We start from the raw sequence: 19350 nt of genomic DNA on the forward strand, positions 1-19350 counted from the left end.
GGCAGTGTAGCTTTTCGCTCTGCGTTCGCAGGCAGTGTAGCTTTTCAGTCAATTGTGAATTGGAAATACCTACTGCTCAAACAGCAGGAATAAATGCATATGGGCTGTTTCGTGCAAAGAAATCTGCAGGCTCTCAACTCTGAATAAGAAAAAGATTTCCTATTCTAGTTCCTCCCGTGGGACCTCTTCAAGTGACTTTGACATTTACTCTAGAAGGACAAAGGATACATCAGTATTTAGGGATTAAATATCTTATGTGGACTTCCATCAGGAAATGCAAATCACAGAAAGCCAATGACCACAACCATTATTCCCCAGTGTGATAAGTGCCAACCCCCTCCACCCTTCTGGCTCTGTTATTTTTTTTTCCAACCATGTACACCATCAATGCCATCAGGCAGGGCTCCAGTATGGAGCTTTCTTGGAAGATGTGTCAGCTCGTGCCCCTAGATGCTTCCATCTCCCCTTTATGAGCACTTCTACATTTCCAAGGAAGAAAGGGAGCCAGGAAGCAATGTGAGAACTAAACATGAGATTTGGTCACAACAAAAAATGAGAGCATTCAAAGGCCTGGTTGCCTGTTCCTTTGGCAACAGAGCTGCTCTGGAAAGGTCCTTGAGCCGTATTTCAATGAAAAGTAAAATAAATCACAGGCAGTTTTCAAAGGAAAAGGATAAAATTATGCATTTACCAATGGGGTACTGACCCAGATTTAGATAGATGGGTTATATAGTTGACGCATCCATATTAAACACACATTTGAATAATCCCTGCCCAGATGGCCAAGCAGGAACAGAGGAGCTTTATTCAGGACTCTGCAATTATGGCAACTAGATATTCAACCCCAAACCAAAAGGATGGTGTCAAGGCATGGAGAAATGGAGTGGGGCAAATTGTACCTCTTGACATCCTTACAGAAACAGGGCTGGTCGTCTACTGGACCCTAGCAACAAGAGGCTTGAAACATATCAAGCGATAATGAAACATAATGTCTAGGTTAACACCAATATGAGAGCCGCCATCCGCTTCTGCCAGCTTCACAGCTGGACAAAGACATTCTGAGGCCATACCCTCAGAGGCAGAGTGGCAGAAATTCAAGAAGCTCAGTGCAAAATAGGAAGCCAAAGTGAATCCTCGAAACTTAACAATCATTGTTTAAACAAGTGTGTGAAAACCTACATATCCTAAGACAAAAACGACTTCCTGTTCATGGCCATTACTTATCTGGAATAATTTTATTGGAGCTATGTTCCAAATATTAACTATTTTCCAATTACCAAGATAAAGTGGATGAAGTTGAAAATTTTCTGAGATCTTTCATTCCATCAACTACATTTATTAATTACCACCTTTGGCCTTGGCCCTGGGAAAGTCCTGATGAGCAAGACCAGTATGAACTCTGTTGATGTGGACTTCACAGCCTGGCCTCTATGTTCTAAACTGCACTATCAGGATTTGGTTGCAGTAAACTGACAGAACAGATTTTAAAAAACCTATGAGGCTTACAGGCTGATAAATCCATCTCCAAAGAACACAGCACTGTTGTATTCAAAGATTTGGGTTTAACTCCCTGGTTTGGAATTTAGGGATCACCTACCCATGGAGGGCATTGCCAACAAGGAGGTTTGGGTTCTAGGGTCGATCCATAAAGCATGAATTGTCCTACACGTAGCTGCAGTGTGATTTTAAGAAATTTCTGGTTTGGGTTACCCTGGGATCATCAAATCCACAGTATTGAGCTATAATTTACAACCCCAATGATGCTACTATAGACTGAAACAGTGGATGCTGACGGGTGCAATTTTGGAGATGGGCAAAAACCTGAAAAAGCCTATGGGTGGGCTGGCCGCCATTTTTCAGTCCCAATCTGTCTCCAGGACAAGGTGATATGAAGGGGGGTCAAATCTCCCCAAAGGTGATTTTGAGGGCAAGAGTTACACTTGGAATAGCTCCTGTGCACATCAGCCACTGGCCTCTCTCCCGGAACCAAGCCATGGCCAGGGCTACGCACAGTTCATGCCATGGTTACTCAGTAATCACAACTGACATGTTTTCTGGTTATTTCTGGAAGTATAATAGCATCTTTAAATATTCTCCCCTTTTTAAGACTTATTTTTTTCGATAGAAATCCCAGATCTAATAGTATTTAAAGTACATCAATTTACATTATGTATTTTTATTGAAGTACAATTGATTTACAAGGTTTCAATCACAAAGTACCACAAAGTGATTCACATTTTATATAGATATACACACATATATGTGAATATTTGTGTATGCACACGAATGTATTTGGTTATGTATATATATATATACATAAAGAAATATATATATTCTTTTTCTGATTCTTTTCCAGTATAGGTTATTACAAGATATTAAATATAGGTCCCTGTTTTATACAAGAGGTCCCTTTAACTTACAATAATCGTTAAATGCCACTTTTTCTGCAGTTTCATGCACACTCATTCCATAAGCCTCATCCTCTCCTCTAGATGCCCCGAATTACAACTCAGCAGCTGACTTGTAAAACAATAACCTCAGCTCAGCCCACTTTGTTCAAACCATGGCGCAGACAGATGTGTAGCTAAAAATGGAAAAAGAAGCTGTTCTAAACCAGGACGTGAGTCCCCAAGACAAATTTTTAAAACCATTTTATTTATGTCTAAAAATAAGGGAGTAAGACAGAAGCTAGAGTAGTTACTGCCTGAAGGAAGTCATTTACAGGCTCTGTGACAAGGTTAAGCAAAATCTTTCTTACAACTCGTTAAGGATTCCCTTTGGTTACACTTTGGTTAAATGCAGATGCTTCAGTGGCGGTCACCCCAAAGTATCCAAATAAAAACTGCTTTGGCCTTAGTGCCAGAGTCGCTACACGAAATACAATCTTCTCTGAAACAAAAGCATCTGCTTTTTAATCCCCCTCCATCACTACGCTGCAGAGAGCGTGTTGCGTGCACATTTACAGATCATTCTGCTCACTGTTTGCTTAACACAAAGTGGGGATGGGACGTGGCCCCCAAATGTTGCACCCAAGGTTCCCAAAGCCTTTCTGAGCTCCCTAAAGGACCTGGACGTACCATTTCTCTGAAGAGCCCAGGAGATGAGTTTCTAACTCAACCCTCAAGACAAGAAAGTGATAGAGCTGGCACCTGGCCCTGGCCAGCAAAATTTCTGCTTGGAGGCATCTACCCCAAGGACCTCTAAGGAAAGAAAGCATCTGATCAGAATGATGAGAACGAAATCTCACAGCAGGTGGCTGACACCCAGAGAGAAGCAGCACAGCCCAGACCCGATCACCAGCTGAACATGAGGACCCAGAAAGGTTTTCAAAGCCAATGGGTAGTTTGGTTTGCAATGCCCCTCCCACGTCATGTCACTTTCAGAAAGAGACCCTGAAGCCCATGTTTATCCCACAGAGGTGATTGTCTGAGGATGCCTGGGAAAGAGCAACATCAGCTCCCCTGGAAACTCTCAGAAATGCCCACCTTCCAGTCCATGGCAGAACTATTAACTCAGAAAATCCTGGGGTAGCCCAGAAATCTGTGTTTTTTTACAAGCCCTCCAGGCAAAACAGCTAAGGCAAAGTTTGCAAACCTCCACCACAGGATAAATTAAAATTACCATAATATATAGTTCCTCACCCCAGCCTTATTCATAATTGGAGAACAAGAGATCTTTATTCTTTCACAAGAAATGTCAAAGGCCAGCACGACAAAGTGAGGGAGTCTGGAGGAGGTTGAAGGGGGGTGTTTAAGGCCAACTTTACCACTCCTCCTCATTCATTTCAGGTTTGGGAATCTCAGTCTTGGACTCCAATCAAGGGAGAAAAGAAAGCATCAGAAATGGATCTGGGAGTTCCCGTCATGGCGCAGTGGTTAAGGAATCCGACTAGGAACCATGAGGTTGGGTGTTCGATCCCTGGCCTTGCTCAGTGGGTTAAGGATCCGGCGTTGCTGTGAGCTCTGGTGTAGGTTGCAGACATGGCTTCGATCCCACGTGGCTGTGGCTGTGGTGTAGGCCGGCGGCTATGGCTCCGATTCGACCCCTAGCCTGGGAACCTCCATATGCTGCAGGAGTGGCCCTAGAAAATTAAAAAAAAAAAAAAAAAAAAAAGAAAGAAATGGATCTGATCCACCCTAGAGCCCAGCGTGCCCTGGACCACTTCCTGCTACTTAACTACCACTTCTGAGCAAGCAAACAATAACAGTAATTACAGTGAACCATACAGATCAAGAAGATCCCCACCCCACCCCACCCCCGACTATCTTCCCAACACAATTAAGACACCACTAAACTGTCATCACAGCTTTCCCAAGCTAGTGGCTATTTCTAAGGGTCCACACAAAATTCTACATCAACATATGAGTCAAGACATCACGTTTAAACTTCAGAGCAAGTGCTTTCCAATCATTTGAAACTCTTGGCTACTTATATCACGAGAGCATTTAAGTAAGTTCCTCCCCCTATGAAATGAATTTTCAGTCTTCTAAAAGAAACCAATGGCCTACTGTGGGGCAACCTAGACCCTAATTTTTAATCAAGCATGAGGAACTTCTCCAGTGAAATAAAAAGCCACTTGACCACAAAGTACACAAGGTACAACAATGGCTGTTCTTAAGTTGCTTCCCAACGCTTTCAATTTCAAAACATAAGAATCTGAAAAAGCAGCAACACCACCAAAAGCATACCATGGAAGTTCTGGACGTTATGTGTACAATAGAAAGGACCTTTAGACACAAAATACCTGTGTCCATAACTAGTCTCCTGCCACCCAGCCTTGCCTGCTCTCTGACACAAAAGTAGAAATCGGGCACTCTTTGCATATATCATTTTTAGTCACTTGAAACTCAAGAAACCAGCTCTGTGTCTTCTGGGACAACTATCCTCATTGGAAAGTGGGTAGTGCTGAGACATCAACATTATTTTGAGCTGTCTTGATGTTCAGTATTGTAGTTGTATTGCTCTTTTCTCAGCCTTCAACCCTAGTCATCCTAAATCTAGCTGCTTCCTTTCTTTGTGGTAATTAGCATTAGTCACAAGCCAAAAATGATTCCACATACGAAGGAAAATAAACACAACCCGTCTTACCTTTCATGCCAAACTTGGAGTGTCTTGCCAACTTCAGCAGAAACAGCATTACCAGCAGACAAAACCCCACTACCGATGCAATTACTACCACAGCGTAGACCTAGAAAGGAAGAGAGGGCAGTTAGGACCTGGATCATTAGTTTCCTCTACCCAGATGATGATAGGGAGACAGTTAATACCTATGGCCTACTCACTGCTTGCTTTTCTAAGAGCTTTATGGATATCAAGTCACTGAATCCTCAACAACCCTAAAACTATGCAGGTCTCATTACTATCCATAGAGGAAAAAAACATAAGTTAGAGCTTATAAAAATGGGTATCTAACTGACATTATATAGAGCAATATATACGAATGCACCATATATTATTGCATAAGATATGGATAGACGGATATTTTATTTTTTATTACAGTTGATTTATAACATTGTGCCAATTTCTGCTGAGATGGACGGATTTTTTTTTTTTTTTTAATCTCTCCACCTATGTACCTACCTACCTATCAATCTAGAGAGAGAGAGAATGAGAGAGTATGGAACGTACACAGATAAAATACTCATGATTTTGGACACGGGTGAAAGATACAACGGAATCCATTCTGCTAGTCTCTCTACCACTGTACATGTTTGGAAATTGTCCGTAATAAGATTTTTTTTAAAAAAGTCAGCTACTCCTGCTCTTGGAAAGCAGGGTGCAATGGAGCAGTGAGTAGGTCTGAAAAGGAACAGGAAGCACGTGTGGGTGAGCCCAGCTTGTGAACACTCATGGGGTTGTAGACACATGAACTTTTCTGCATGTATGAGAAAGATCAATACAAGGTTCTTTTTTAGATTTAAAACTGTAATTGCAAGATGTAGAGCATACAAATAGAGAGAGCAAATGCAGATCTTTGTGACTCCTGTCACAGCCCCAAGCTGGAGATTGATTGCAGGGACCCAGACACATAATGCTACCTACGTACACACGAACAATCTAGAAAAAAGATGGACCCTGGGCTATGCATCCTCTTCACGTCTGCTGTTTTACTCCAAGGCCCCACTTCCCCAAAAAGTTTGTTTCTATAAACTAGGAGTTGGCAAACTTTTACTATAAAGGGTCAGAGAGTCAATCTTTTAGGCTTTGGCAGCCTCTGCTGCAACTCCTCGATTCCACAGATATAGGGTGAATACAGCCACAGACAAAGGAAGCAAACAATCGTGGCTGTGTTCCAATAAAACTTTATTTACAACAGACAGACAGACAGCTAGCTGGATTGGGGTATAGTTCATCGATTCCTGCTCTAAACCATCTTAGATGCCCATACTGAGCCAACCTCTTAAGTTTCCTTGTTTCATTGAATCTGCAGAACAATCCTTAAGACAGGTGATGACTGTCTTACCCATTAGTGTTGTTTCCCAAACATGTCTGTGTTTCTCTGTGTCTCTCTTTATGGAATTCACTTCCTGGCTTCTTTGTGGTGAGATGGTTTCGTGAGATTAGTTCTGGCCAATGGGTTGAGACGTGTACCACTGCCAGGGGAGGACTACACCGCTACTGGGACATCTTAGACCAAGGCTGTGCTTCACAACCAGGGATAATGTTGCACCCAGAGGATGTGTGGCAATTTGGAGTTGTCACAACTGGGAAAACTGGAACAACTAGGAGTAGGGTGGTTACCCCCTAAGGCCAAGGGTGCTGCTAAACATCCCACAGTGCCCAGGACAGCCCACCCACAACAAAGAATTATTCATCGATAATAATAATGTTAATAATACCAGGGATGGTGCTCTCCTTTTCTGGGTCAAAATAAGTGCTAACGTTCCCAAAGGGGGCTTCCTGGTCAACCTCATCTTGGAAAGAGCCTGAGGCTGATGATAGAGCACCCAGCCAATACAAGTAATGAAGCAAGAAATAAACCTTAGTTGTTTTAAGCCACTCGGATCTGGGGATTTTTGTTCCTGCAGCCTAGATTATTCTGAGTGATAGCCCCAGCTCATAGTAGGAGACAGGGTAGGGTGGATATTAAGAATATGGATTCTTCCTAAGTTTGAAATTTAGAGTAACCACTTATTAACTACATGGCTTTCAGGCTCCTTAACCTCACAGCATATCACAATCCTCATGTATAAAATAGGGAATATAATAATTCTACTTTGTAGGTGGTTATAAATCTTCAGTCAGTTAATGCAGATAATGAGTTTCAATCAGTGCCTACTCTAATAAATAATAAATTATATTGGTCAGAGTTACCATTGTGGTTAAGCTGTAATGAACCCCAACTTGTATCCATGAGGACCCGGGTCCAATCCCTGGCCTCACTCAGTGGGTTAAGGATCTAGTGTTGCCCTGAGTTGTGGTATAGGTCACAGACATAGCTCGGATCCCATACTGCTGTGACTGTGGTATAGGCTGGCAGCTGCAGCTCCGATTCAACCCCTAGCCTGGGCACTTCCATATGCCATGGGTGTGGCCCCCAAAAGACACTAATTAATTAATTTAAAAATTATATTGGCTATAATGATGAGGACAAAATTGAGATTTAGGAAAAAAAATGTACAGCCCAAGATCACACCTTTCAAGCTTGGGACTGGCATCAAAGTCTGCCCAAGCATAAACTCTGTGATTTATGTGTGATATATTCATTCTATTGCCTTCCCAAACCATGTGACCGAGAATGATGGCAGGCTAATAAAAGCATAGGGTCAATACCCTACCCCCAGCATCTTCTGATGGGGTCAGATGGGGACAGCATTAATTAAGCCACAAAGCATGCAAAAGAGCACATGCCAAACACTTGGCTAGGATGGAGCAAAGGTGTGATAATTTTCTCCTCTGGTGCTTCGGCTGTGAGCGGAGCTCCCAGAGAAGGCTGCTGCAGATGTCTGAGAACAGACTTAGCTCTGTCTCTGTGGCCTGTACACCAACAGAATGGTAGCGATTCCTCAAAGACTAGTTATGAATCAACCGGTTCTAACCAAAATCATTCTGTCCAATTTACCTAATGATTTGGGATTTTTTTTTAATCTTTATTTCTAACATTTTCATGGGAAAGACATCACAGGATTTTAGGTATAAGTTTCTGTGCTCTATTATTACATCCTAGACTTCTTCAGATAAAAGAATATATGGGGGAAAAAAAACCACCACATTTAAAGCTCCGTGTTAAGGAACCTGGGAATAGAGAAAGATTGGAGGATTTGCCTTACATCCCAGGATCTCCCCCACAGAACCACAGTTCCATCTTACCCACTTTGGGAAGTACTCAACTGGCTTTCTTCGGTTCCCAGGACACCTTGCCTTTAGCTGTGAGAGCTAACAGATGCTGCATTCTCCAAGCCTCTGTTTCCTCATTTGTGCATGGGGATTATAATACCCACCCTGCATCCTCTACATCATTATAGAAGGTTTAAGTCAACCCAGAACATGGAAAGGGGTTCTACTCCTAAAAAGTAGCTTATCATCTGCTAACAAATATTGAAACCTATTGCTGCAGTTCAACATGTAAAGAATCCTTTAGTAAAGACTCTTGTGACTGTGAGAAGAGTCGTTTCCTTGAAAACAAATTATTTGATAAATACAGAGTTTGATGGACGGTGTGTGTGTAGGGGGTGTGTTGTTTGGGTGGTTGGTTGTTTTTTTATCTGAGGCTATCTCTCAGCATAGTGCAAGGAGCTGCTCTCCTCTGAAAAAGTTCAGCGAAGGTTCATGAGAAGCATCTATTGGACCAGAATGGTAAGCGTTTGAGGCTGTCTTCCAAATGCACTGAAAACACCTTTAACTTTTGTATCAACTCGCTGAATCTGAAGTTCTTCTTCTAATCTAATGATCTTCCCTGTCATCAGAAACTTTAGGCATCAAATATTGGATCCACACATAATTTTTAGATTTTATTTATTAAAATTCTACAGAACATTGCAATTCTCATGCAGATGGAGTCAAAATATATAGACTTTCAGAGTTCCCGCTGTGATACAATGGAATCAGTGACATCTGGGGAACGCTGGGTCAAAGGTTCCATCCCTGGCCCAGCACAGTGGATTAAGGATCTGGTGTTGCTACAGCTACGCCTTGGGTCACAACTATGGCTCAGATCTGATCCTTAGCCTGGGAACTCCATATGCTGTTGGGCAGCCAAAAAATATATATATATTCAAAAAAATTTTCGGAAAAGATTATTTTCATTGATCTTACCTTCCAGGGACCCCAACATATACAGTGCAAACATCAAGGTATGCCAACTAGGGGCCTAAATTTATCATTTGAATTCAAAAGAGAAAACTAAGGTTGGCATATAATTTTTAGTAACTGGGATACATACACATCTGTAGGCTTAACACCTGCTCCCTGGATTCCCTCCCATACACAAACAACTTTCTCCAAAACCAAGGAACAGTAAGCAGTTTGGCATGAGAATAAAAACTGAAATGGTTGCATGAGGCAGGAATTAGAAAACATCTGCAATTGATTTACCACAGCAGTTTTCCTTGTTATTTCAAGGTAATGCATATAGTCATCTGTGGAAATTATGTGTGTGTATGTGTGTGTGTGTGTGTCTCCAAACACTGGATGGGAATGTTTTGAGTTGCAGCTGAGTTGCATCTATTTATGAGCCTCCCAGTCCCACTGCCACAGCCCTGGTTTAAATATACATCACATCTCTTTATTATCGCACCAGCCCACTAAATCATTATCCAACTTCCAATCCCTCTAATCTGCAACCCATGCTAGAGTGTTCATCAATAGTCTAACCACCTCCTAGCTGCCAGGCACTATCCTAAGGACTAGGGATACAGCTGTGAAAATCCCTGACCTGTTGCCTATACTGCGAATCTCTGAAGAATCTAGGGAAGGGAAAAAGATATCAAACATGTAAGTAAATAACCAAAGTAACTATACACAATAGTAACTGCTCAGAAGAAAATGAAACAGGGTAATGGCTGTCTGTTAGTCCCTCTCGCTAAAGCCATATGATGGTCATTGGGAAGAGCATGCCTTCCAGAGGGAACAGCAAATGTGAAGGCTGTGAGACAAGAGTAAGCCTGGAGCATGCAAGAGAGGGATTTAAAAAAACAAACAAACAAAAAACATTTGGCAAGCCATGAGGAGTTGGGAGATGAAGCCAGAGAAACAGACAAGGGCTCTGTTAACCATGATGAGGAGTTGGACTTTTATAAAAGTTTTATTCCTTTGTGTTGGGAAAACTCTGAGAAGAATAAGAATAAGAGTGATCTGATTTGTGCTTTAAAAAGGTCACTCGGGGTAGAAGGTTCATGATGGTGGTGTAAGAAGATCCTAAATTCATCTCCTACCATGCACACAGCAAATCTGCAACTAAATGTGAAGTACATCCCTCAGAAAGAAACCTGAAAACTAGATGAACAGAGCCTCTGCAGCAAAGGATAAAAGGAGAGCATGAAGACAGGTAGGAGAGGCAGAGATTCAGGCTCACCATGGGTAAGACCACACCCCAGTGGCAATCCACATCAGGAGGCATCAGAAAGGTACAGATCTTTACCCTGAAACACGAGGGATTCAAGCTTCATACCAGGTACCCCAACCTCTAGATCCTGCACAAGAGGGATGAGCCCCCTAAAACAACTGACTTTGAAAACCTGTGGAGGATACATCCAGGAACTACTATAGAACTGCAGGAAACATATGACCCACTCTTAAAGGGCTCCTGCACAGCCTCACTCAATCTGAAAACCAGCACAAAACACCAAGTTGAAAAATGCGTGAACCATTGGTGAAGGGGTCCACTTACTCATCATGAACCACCTGCCAGAGAGGCAAGAACCAGTTGGGATGCTCCCTGGGGCCTAAGACACTGGCAGGAGCCATTACTGCAATCTCAGGCTACCTTCCAAACACACTGTACCAAAACCAGACAAGGACACTACCAAAAAAAAAAAAAAAATTATAGAACAATATTCTTGATGAACACAGATGCAAAAGTCCTTGACAAATACTAGCAAAACATATCCAATGGTATATTAAAATGATTATACACCACAATGAAACAGAATTTATTCCAGGGATGCAAGGATGGTTCAATATCTGCAACCCAGTCAATATGACATATCACATTGACAAAATGAAGAATAAACAATCACATAATTTTCTCAATAAATAAAGAAAAAACATTTGACAAAATTCAACGTCAACTTATGATAAAAACTCAACAAAGTTCCTTCTAACATGAGTATAAAGGAACATACTTCAACATAATAAAGGCCACAGACGACAAACCCACAGCTAACATCATACTCAGAAGTGAAATACTGAAAGCTTCTCCTCTAAGATCAGAAACTAGACAAGAAGGCCCACTCTCACCACTTTTATTCAATTTTGGAAGTCCTAGCCACACAATTAGGCAATAAAAAAGATATAAAAGGCATCCAAATCAGAAAAGAAGAAGTAAAACTGTTCCAATTTGCATATGGCATAATACCGCATAGAGAAAGTCCTAAAGACTCCACCAAAAAAAAAAAAAAAAAAAAAAAAACAATTAGAACTAATAAATGAATTCAGTAAAGTCCCAGGATACAAAATCAACCTACAGAAATCTATGGCATTCTTATACATTAATAATTTCTATCAGAAAGAGAAATTAAGGGAGTTCCTGCCATCACACAGCAGGTTAATAAGAATCAGACTGCAGCAGCTTGGGTCGCTGTGGAGGTGTAAGTTTGATCTCTAGCCCAGTGCAGTGGGTTAAAGGATCCAGCATTGCCACAACTGCAGCATAGGTTGGAGCTATGGCTTAGATTCAGTCCTTGTCCTGGAACTTCCATATGCTATAGGTATGGCCATAAAATTAAAAAAAAAAAGAAGAAGAAGAAGAAGAAGAAAAGAAAGATAAATTAAGGAAAAAAATCCCATTTACAATTGCATCAAAAGAATAAAATACCTAGAAATAAATTTAACTGAAGGTGCAAGATCTACACACTGAAAACTATAAGTCACTGATGAGAGAAATTGAAAAAGAAGCAAATAAATGGAAAGGCATTCCCTATTCATGAACTGGAAGAATTAATATTGTTAAAATGTCCATAGAACCAAAAGCAATCTGGATCTACAGATTCAATGTAATCCCTGTCAAAATTCTAATGGCATATTTCATAGAACAAATAATCCTAAAATTTTTATGGAACCACAAAGGAACCCTAAAGGTCAAAACAATCTTGAGAAAGAAAAAGAAATCTGGAGGCACCACACTCTCTGATTTCAAACTATACTAGAAAACTATAGTAATCAAGAGTATGGTATTTGACACACAGATCAGGAAAACAGAAGTGAGAGCCCAGAAAAACTCATATATATATTCAATTAATTTACAATATAGGAGCAAAGAACATTCATGCCATATACAATAATTAATTCAAAATAGATTAAAGACTTAATGTAAAATCAGAAACCAAAAAATTCTTAGAAGAAAACATAGGCAGTAACCTCACTGACATTCATCTCAGCAATGTTTTTTTGCGGATCTGAATCCAAAGGCAAAAGAAATAAAAATAAAAATAAACAAATGGGATTACACCAAACTAACTAGCTCCTGCACAGTGAAAGAAATCACCATCAAAACAAAAATTCGGGAGTTCCCGTCGTGGCGCAGTGGTTAACGAATCCGACTAGGAACCATGAGGTTGCGGGTTCGGTCCCTGCCCTTGCTTAGTGGGTTAACGATCCAGCGTTGCCGTGAGCTGTGGTGTAGGTTGCAGACGCGGCTCGGATCCCGCGTTGCTGTGGCTCTGGCGTAGGCCAGTGGCTACAGCTCTGATTTGACCCCTAGCCTGGGAACCTCCATATGCCGTGGGAGCGGCCCAAAGAAATAGCAAAAAGACAAAAAAGAAAAAAAAAAATTCAACCTACTGAATGGAAAAAGATCTTTGCAAATCACATATCTGATAAGGGGTTAATATTCAAAAATATGTAAAGAACTCATATGACTCAACAACATAAAAACAACCAGATTAAAAATGTACAGAAGATCTGAAGAGACATTTTTCAAAGACATACAAGTGTCCAACAAGCACATGAAAAGATGTTCAACATCATTAATGATTAGGGAAATGTAAATCAAAACCATAATGAGCTATCACCCCACATCTGTTAGAATGGCTATTGTTGGAAAGCAGGAAATAACAAATATTGGCAAGAATGCTGGGAAAAGGGAATCCTCATACACCGTTGGTGAGGCTGTAAATTGGTATTTCTGTGAAAGAACAGTATGGAGGTTCCTCAAAAAATTAAGAACAGAATTACTATATGAACCAGCTATTCCACTTCTGGATATTTATATAAGAAAATGAAAACACTAATTCAAGAGGATATTCACATCCATATGTTCAATGCAGCATTATGTACAACAGCTAAGATGTGGAAACAACCCAGGTGTCCATCAATAGATGAATGGGCAAAGGAGATGTGGTACATATACACAATGGAATACTACTCAGCCATAAAAAAGAACAAAATAATGCCATTTGCAGCAACACGGATGGGACTAGAGATTCTCACACTAAGTGAAGCAGGTCAGAAAGAGAAAGACAAATACCATACGATATCACTTATATCTGGAATCTAACATACAGCACAAATGAACTGATCAACAAAAAAGAAATAAACTCATGGACATGGAGAACAGACTTGTGGTTGCCAAGGGGTAAGGGAGAAGGAGTGGGATGGACTGGGGAGTTTGGGGTTGGTAGATGCACACTATTGCATCTGGAGTGGATAAGCAATGAGATCCTGCTATATAACACAGAGAACCATATCCCATCACTTGTGATGGAACATGATGGAAGATAATGTGAGAAAAAGAACGTATATATGTATATGTGTAACTGGATCACTTTTCTGTACAACAGAAATTGACAGAACACTATAAATCAACTATAATAAAAAAAAATTTTTAATGTAAAAACTATTCTTAGCCTGCATATTGCACAAAACCAGGCATAAGCCAGACTTGGCCCTAGGGCCACAGTGTGTCAACCTCTGGGTGAGCCTATGGCTGTTGGAAGGTGGAGAGATACGGATGAGCTTGGACTTTATAAGGAGGCAAAACTCACCACGTTTGACTGGGTGCACATGACAGATGAGGAAAAGAAAACAGAGGAGTCTGCTGGGTTTTGAACTGAGTGGCTGACAGACCAGCCTGGCCCCCGAGTCCTGGGGAGACGCCACCCTCCTGCTCACGTACCCCCTTCGGTGCCCTTACATCTATCTGGCACTGTCGTTCACGACCTCGTGGGCTTGCACAATCAACCTCCCAAACTTGCTGCCAACCTCTGCCCTAGGCACACGTATCTTCCAATCAGGAATGTTTCTGGTCTGCAGGCTCTTGTTCACACACCCAAAACTCTTCCCGTGGTTTCCTCTATGTACAAATTCAAGTGCCCCTGCACAGCCCATGGACAAGGCCACCTGTCCCACAAGACTCCTCTGGCTCTGCCAGCAGGAAGGAACAGAGCACCTGCCCTCTGCTTCTACATCCCCCATGACCTTGCTCAGCCTCCGTTTGTAGTGTACATGCTGATATTCACATCTCAGGTCTCTGACTTAAGTATAATCTGTTTCATTCATATTTTTATATCCTCCCACTGCCAGTCCCTTCCAGAACCTACTGGATTTCTTACGTTTGATGGGCACTGAAATTTTTATTAAAATACTTAAGGAGACAGGGGTGAAGGTATGGAGACATTAATAAATATCCACATCCTGGAATGAGAAAGCTGATTTCTTGTTCTAGTAAAAACCCTTTAAAGGACCGATATTTAAAACAGGAACCACTAGCAGCTATATAGCACCTTTCTACTTCTCTTAAACTTTTCTACCAGTTCCTCCAAACATCAACACCCTATTTACAACCTATTTACAAACAATACAAATATCTCGTTGAATGACTGTCACTGAAGCACCTCCAGTCCACCAACATGCGCCCATCCAAAATGCTGAGAATGGGGGCATTACAGGAAGGAGTGGGGATAAATTAGGAGCTTGGGGTTAACAGATACACACTACTGTATATACAATATATAAATAATAAGGTCCTACAGTATACCACAGGGAACTCTACTTAATATCTCGTAATTAACTACAATGGATAAGACTCTCAAAAAGAATATATAAATACAGACACAAACACACACACATTCAGTCATATATAGCACAACTGAATCACTTTGCTGCACACCAGAAACTAGCACAACACTGTAAATCAACTCTACTTCCATTTATAAAAACCAAAGAAGGAACTGTTCAGAACCCATCTAGGAAACAGGCAAGTAACCTACTCACCGAGAGATGTTCTCGACCAGTTTTGTCAGCAACATCTGTGGAAGGGATTTCATTGCTTCTGTTGGTGGTGTCCCCAATATCATTCGCTGCAGTCCCATAATCTTTGATAGGAAAAGAGGGAAAGAGAAGGAAACATGAAGCTGTCATTAGGCTGCCAACAAATACGAGGCCACAGCACATCCCAGAACGAAGCCAGACAAAGCACAAGATTCCAAACCACTGACAGCGTGGCTGGGGAGACGCATGACCCGGCCATTGGGTTAAATCCATTGTAGCTTTGGGACTGTGTGATGCCAAAACTGTATTCAACCCAGGTCTTTACATCATTGTTTTGTCGGTCAAATTTTAAAACATGTCTAGGATTTTTCTTTGCACACAGGAATATATTCATTTTCTGATAAAGTATTTAACATAGTATTATATAAGTAATATTATTAAAGTAGTTAATATAATAGTATTTAATATAAGATATATTTTATTAAAGAATATAATATAATATTAATATAAATACAAAAGAGGTTCAATCAAATAAGAGTCATAGATCTATAGAGCTGGAAGAGTGTTTAGAAACTAGGTCTAACCACCAGTTCACAGTTGAAGAATGACAGCTGAGGAATTTTAAATGACTAGTTCTAAGGCCAACGGGCAAGAAGGTGACAGAGCCTAGACATGAATCAGACTTGAAATTGGCGACAGTGATTTCCAAGGCAGAAGAGTCTTCCTTGAGTAAGAGGCAGCCACTCAAGACAGACGAGGGCATTGGCACCAATAGGGAAGTTGGTCCACATTTGGAAGAATTCTGAATTGCCAATATTTCGGTTTCAGAGTTAGTACACAGGAAATGTACCAAAACCACATTTAGAATTGGGAGGACATGTGCCCATACGGATGGGCCATATCTCAAAGGCAGTTGCTCTTCTGAATCCATTTTAGTCTACATAGATCAGGATGGAAACGAATGACTGATTTTTTGTAGGCAAAGGTTTTATAAATGATATCACATATAAAAATCATAAAAAGTTTTTAGTAGGCTTATTGCAGACAATGTTGTTTATAAATGTTGTGTATCTTTATTCTGAATAGATGTGGTGCCTCTGATTTCCATCCTGAACAAACAGCCTCATTAAATTAGACTCAGCTAATCTTCTCTTGGTAGAATTATCATGCTGGCCCCGAGGCAGCCAATTTAAACTATATTTTTATTAGCAGAGTGTTCCTTTGAATGTGAATGAAAACGAACAAAAAAAGCATCTCTTGCCTGTCTGTTGCTGTTTTATTCTTCACTCCCAAACTACATTCTCACCATTTTCATTTTGAATATATTAACTTATTAATTTCAATCAAACAGTAGGAGATAACCATTCCTGTGCTTATTTTCCTTCTTCATATTATATCCAACCACTCAGGGAAATTAAATTATTAAATTATCTATAGTGTAATATGATATTTTGGCCCAAAGAGCCAAAGCAGGATCTGAGGCCAGTGGAAAGATGCCATTATTTTAAGGTCTTAGAAGTTACCGGAAAGGAGTCCAAAGCAGAATTTTTAAATGGAAAATCACAACTCAAACCCGTTTCTCTGCTACTCAATTTGAGGTATTCTTTCTTTAAGCCATATCAGAACAAATAAAAGTAAAAACATACAAATCACATGCACAAAATCATCCAAACCACAGCTCGGCAGAAATACAGCCACACGTGCAAAAACACAGGTAAAGACAATATAATCCCCTAGTTAACATTAGCTCAAGTTAAATACACATACATGTAATAAACATACAGAGAATCATTTTATATTAAAAATAAAATGTCAAGAGGTACATAGTAAATTAAAGAATAGAAGATTTATGGAATAAATACATAACTGCAACATTTTAATCAATGTCACTTTTCATCAATCTTAAATTTCAAGCCAAGTCTTGAAATTTAGCCTGCTACTTCCTCAAACAGAAGACTCCTGATCATGAAGGTGGTTTGAAAAGCTGTCAAAGATGGATTTTCACACCTAGTAAAATAGCCTCAGAATTCAATTAAAATAGCCAAGTAAGGGGGAGATATTTGGTAGGCTAGTATAGTGGACCTTTTGGTTTCTTCTCCTCCACATTCTTAAGAGAACCCCAGTTTTATTCAAGGGGATGGAACACAACTTCTGGAAAAGCTGATCTAAACTCCAGCGGTGGGTCTAGTTCGTCAAAGGTAATCCAGCCCCCTTAGCAGTACTGGAGTCCAAAAGGGACCAGGACCCAACTGGATCTGACTCAGACACAAGGAGGGATGGGTGGAGGGAAGAAGTCTCTGGGAAAATTCTCTTTCTTCGGGAACACTGTCAGAAGCTCTTCCCTTTCCCATCAAGGTGAATGGTTCATCTTAAAAATCATAGGAGAAACCAGCCTTCAGTGAAGCTAGCACAATGAATGGGCAGTTGAGTGTGGCGATGGAAAAAAAAAAAAAAAAAAGAAAAGAAAAAACCTCGGATCCCTGTTGCATGGTTCAGCTCCTGGTTGCAGCCCTCTTAAACCATGTCCCACCTTTGAGGTTCCAGTCTGTGGGCTGACTTGCCTCATGACATAAGAAACATAATTTTGAATTGCATTTACTGTCCTAGCCAGGAACTGATACACCTCCCTCTTCTTGGTAGTCATGGCTTTTCAACAGGTAATTAGTTCCCAATTATGGAAACAAAATGTCTGTTATAGCAGAATGGATTTCCTACTTCCAAGAACAAGCATGAGAGAGAAAGTGCTATTTACAGGCACTGTAAATATCCAGGGAAAAGAGCCATCAATACCGAATGATTTTTGAAATATTATTTTGGCCTATGTCGTGCTTGAAGTGTATATTTAACTGAGCTTAAAGGTCTTCTAGCTGACGTATGTCATTTGAGATGAACATTTTGAAAAAATACAAAGTACAGACAACATGATAGCTACCTTCATAAATTACATCAGGATAATTTGGGTTTGCACCTGGAAAGCAAAACAAAACAAAGATATCGTGTTAGGTATGCATTCAAAGTTTTTTAAAAAGTACTAACTTATACCCCCTAAATTCAGCTAAATATAACATCGGAGCTTTTATAACAGAATAGGTTGTTTTACAGGACAGGTAAATAAAATCTGAACTTCTAAGAGGGCTTTGCTTCCTGTTAATCCTGTTGCTCTCCCCTAGCCCACAACCCCCATTCCTTTGCAGAAATGAAAAGAAGAGGATAAACAGAAATCACAAATCACTCTAGCAGGAAAACCTTCAGCAATCCATGAATTACGACCACTTCCTTTTGTTTGTTGGTTTCCTGTTTCTATTAATCACTTGGTCACTTTAATTGCAAATTGGGTATTTTTATTCCAGAAACAGATCACTTCTGTACCACTTTGGTTATTCTCTGATGATTTGGGGGTTACCTTCAAACTATGTTTTGGCGGGTCTATTTGCATTCACGAATGTGTTGTTAAGCAGCATGTATAATTCTACCTGAGGCACAATTTTGCTCTCCCCTTGGGGTCTTCAAGAATAAACCCTGTTTTTTGCCCCAATACAACACAGAAAGATAAATGTACTTTCTCTACTAAGATCATAAATAAATGTTACATCAGAGGAAAATGCAAAAGTACACCCATCTAATTTTTTGGATGAGTCTTCAGCCACCAAAATGTTCAGAATATTCCTGAGAGAATTTGCAAAAAATTTTTTTTTAATTTTTAAATCACTGTCAATAAGAATGGGTGACAAAAACATTTGCTACTTACTCGTCCATTAAAACTGACTGGTGTCCATATGAAAATCTACTTGGAATTAAAATTAAATTTTTTCTGTATAGTCCTGGGAACTATATCTAGTCACTTATGATGGAGCATGATAATGTGAGAAGAAAGAATGTATATACATATGTGTGACTGGGTCACCTTGCTCTACAGTAGAAAATTGACAGAACACCAGAAACCAGCTATACTGGAAAAAATATAAATCATTAAAATTAATTAAT

General features: G+C 40.2%; 1 protein-coding gene across 12 annotated transcripts in view; it reads right to left on the bottom strand.

The window, feature by feature from the left end:
* The window catches only part of NTRK2 (neurotrophic receptor tyrosine kinase 2), a 394884-nt gene that overhangs the window by 290456 nt on the left and 85078 nt on the right, over positions 1–19350 (bottom strand). For 9 of the 12 annotated variants that reach the window (XM_021064645.2, XM_021064643.2, XM_084979791.1 and 6 more), the window contains exons 10-12: positions 18299–18334; positions 15370–15470; positions 5089–5188 (exon numbers count right to left, since the gene is read on the bottom strand). In XM_021064645.2, coding sequence (XP_020920304.1) covers positions 5089–5188; positions 15370–15470; positions 18299–18334 — 237 coding nt within the window. Of the gene's footprint in view, positions 1–4274; positions 5189–15369; positions 15471–18298; positions 18335–19350 lie in introns of all 12 variants that reach the window. The other 3 variants (XR_014817742.1, XR_014817740.1, XR_014817741.1) reach the window with 3 other exon arrangements.

Source organism: Sus scrofa, chromosome 10, assembly GCF_054392235.1.
Source record: "Sus scrofa isolate SSC_HxYL_T2T_F1_AM1 chromosome 10, Sscrofa_HxYL_maternal_Yorkshire_Landrace_v2.0, whole genome shotgun sequence".
In the NCBI taxonomy this organism is placed as follows: domain Eukaryota; kingdom Metazoa; phylum Chordata; class Mammalia; order Artiodactyla; family Suidae; genus Sus; species Sus scrofa.